The 1,658-nt window shown below is 36.1% G+C and overlaps 1 protein-coding gene across 1 annotated transcript in view; it reads left to right on the top strand.

The window, feature by feature from the left end:
* NAV3 (neuron navigator 3) overlaps positions 1–1,658 on the top strand; it is a 401,664-nt gene that overhangs the window by 115,449 nt on the left and 284,557 nt on the right. Inside the window, exons 2-3 of the mRNA XM_012648357.1 lie at positions 552–669; positions 1,279–1,331. Of these exons, the coding sequence (XP_012503811.1) occupies positions 552–669; positions 1,279–1,331 (171 nt within the window). The remainder of the gene's footprint in view (positions 1–551; positions 670–1,278; positions 1,332–1,658) is intronic.

Here is a 1,658-nt window from a genome sequence, read left to right as displayed (position 1 = left end):
GAGGCTTAAATGGGAAATGACAGTCCAAATAAAATATCTAAGACAGGAAGGCATTTGCAATTATTTCATAAAATGATGCCAAAATATTGTCAGATACTGTATCTCATATGACAAATTCAATAAAGTCTTCTCAGAGAAACACAGATTTTTATAGTAAAGTTTCTGTATAAATCAGTCCAGGTGGATTCCTTCTTTGTGGATGGGCAGGATTATTTTCAAAATGATAGAAACAGGGGAAAGAGAAAGAAACCCCAAATTGATCTGCAACAGGAGTTTCCTCAGCAGTCATCTGGGAAGGGAGTTTTGCTTTGTCACAAGTGACTAGCCCTTGATTTTGAAAGAGTGAATCATCCCCCTTTGAAAGAAGAGATAAGTGGTGGGGAAAGCTGTTTAAAAATTACTTTGCAACTATTTCCTTTTGAGCTATGACTTCTTGCACTGGAATGTGATCCAGAATAGCTTCCCTTTGAATCCAACATTTGTCTTAAGCATTTTTATTGTCTCTCTTTTCCCTCACCCCATCTCACTTTTACCCTCCCTCTGTTCAACAGATTTACACTGACTGGGCCAACCACTACCTAGCAAAATCGGGCCACAAGCGGCTGATCAAGGATTTGCAACAAGACATTGCAGATGGAGTACTCCTAGCAGAAATCATCCAGATCATTGGTAAGACCTGCCTTCTGATAGAAAGCATGAAAGTCTCTGCTCCTCTCTCTTTGGTAAAATGCAATTTAAGTTGAATGCCTACTCAATTGGTCCATGTGTCTCTGAGATTAATGTGTCTCTCCCTTGATTTAATTAAAATGTTTATGTGTGAGCATGTTTGAAAAAGGTAGTTTGGCCATACTTTTAATACTTATAACTGTATTTTTACATACACTGAATAGTCAGAACTGAGCGCTTCATTAAACCATGTGTCTCCCATGTGTGCATTTCGTTAGCTGGAGCAACTCATACATTCTGAGATTCCTTGAAACTGTATCCTGATCCAGCAGGGACAATTGTGAAAGGTTTCATGTCAGCAGTCATTTGGCACGGGCTAAAGAATTAGCAGTAACTTCCTTCTCACCCACTTTTTTTTTTTTGCCTGATTTGTGCATATAGAATTGGTGGCTGCTAACAAGTGTACATGGCTTGGGAGACCGAGTAAATGTAGCAGCAGCATTTTTGCTTTTTTTTTTTTTTTTTAAGTCTTTTTTTGTGGTGTGTATTTCACTTCATTGCTTAAGCATGTCATTCTTTTTTTCTCTCTTTTATTTTATTTCTTGGCTTTAGCAAATGAAAAAGTTGAAGATATCAATGGATGTCCTAGAAGTCAGTCTCAGATGGTAAGAATCATATTTATTCTCAATATGTAATGCTTATCTTCACTTCCAGAATTAGCTGCATTTGTAAATGAATTAGAATTTTTTTCTGCATGTCTTCCTGCTTGTTTAATAAACCATTCAATCACATTCTCTCATATGTATTTCTATAGGTGCAATTTATGCATGTGATAGTATCAATACAGTTGAATAAGTATGACTCTTGTATAACATATTTCCAGATGTTTTATTAGATCCTTGCCCTTGTTTTCATTGTTGTCCTAATGTTCTGGATAATTTAATTTAACAATAGTCTTAATAGCAGTAAATCCCATTTCCACTTTTGAGTAG

This window comes from Propithecus coquereli, unplaced genomic scaffold (genome assembly GCF_000956105.1).
Source record: "Propithecus coquereli isolate 6110/MARCELLA unplaced genomic scaffold, Pcoq_1.0 Scaffold282, whole genome shotgun sequence".
Taxonomy (NCBI): domain Eukaryota; kingdom Metazoa; phylum Chordata; class Mammalia; order Primates; family Indriidae; genus Propithecus; species Propithecus coquereli.
Note: the sequence above shows the minus strand (reverse complement) of the source record. Positions and strands in the feature narration are given on the sequence as shown.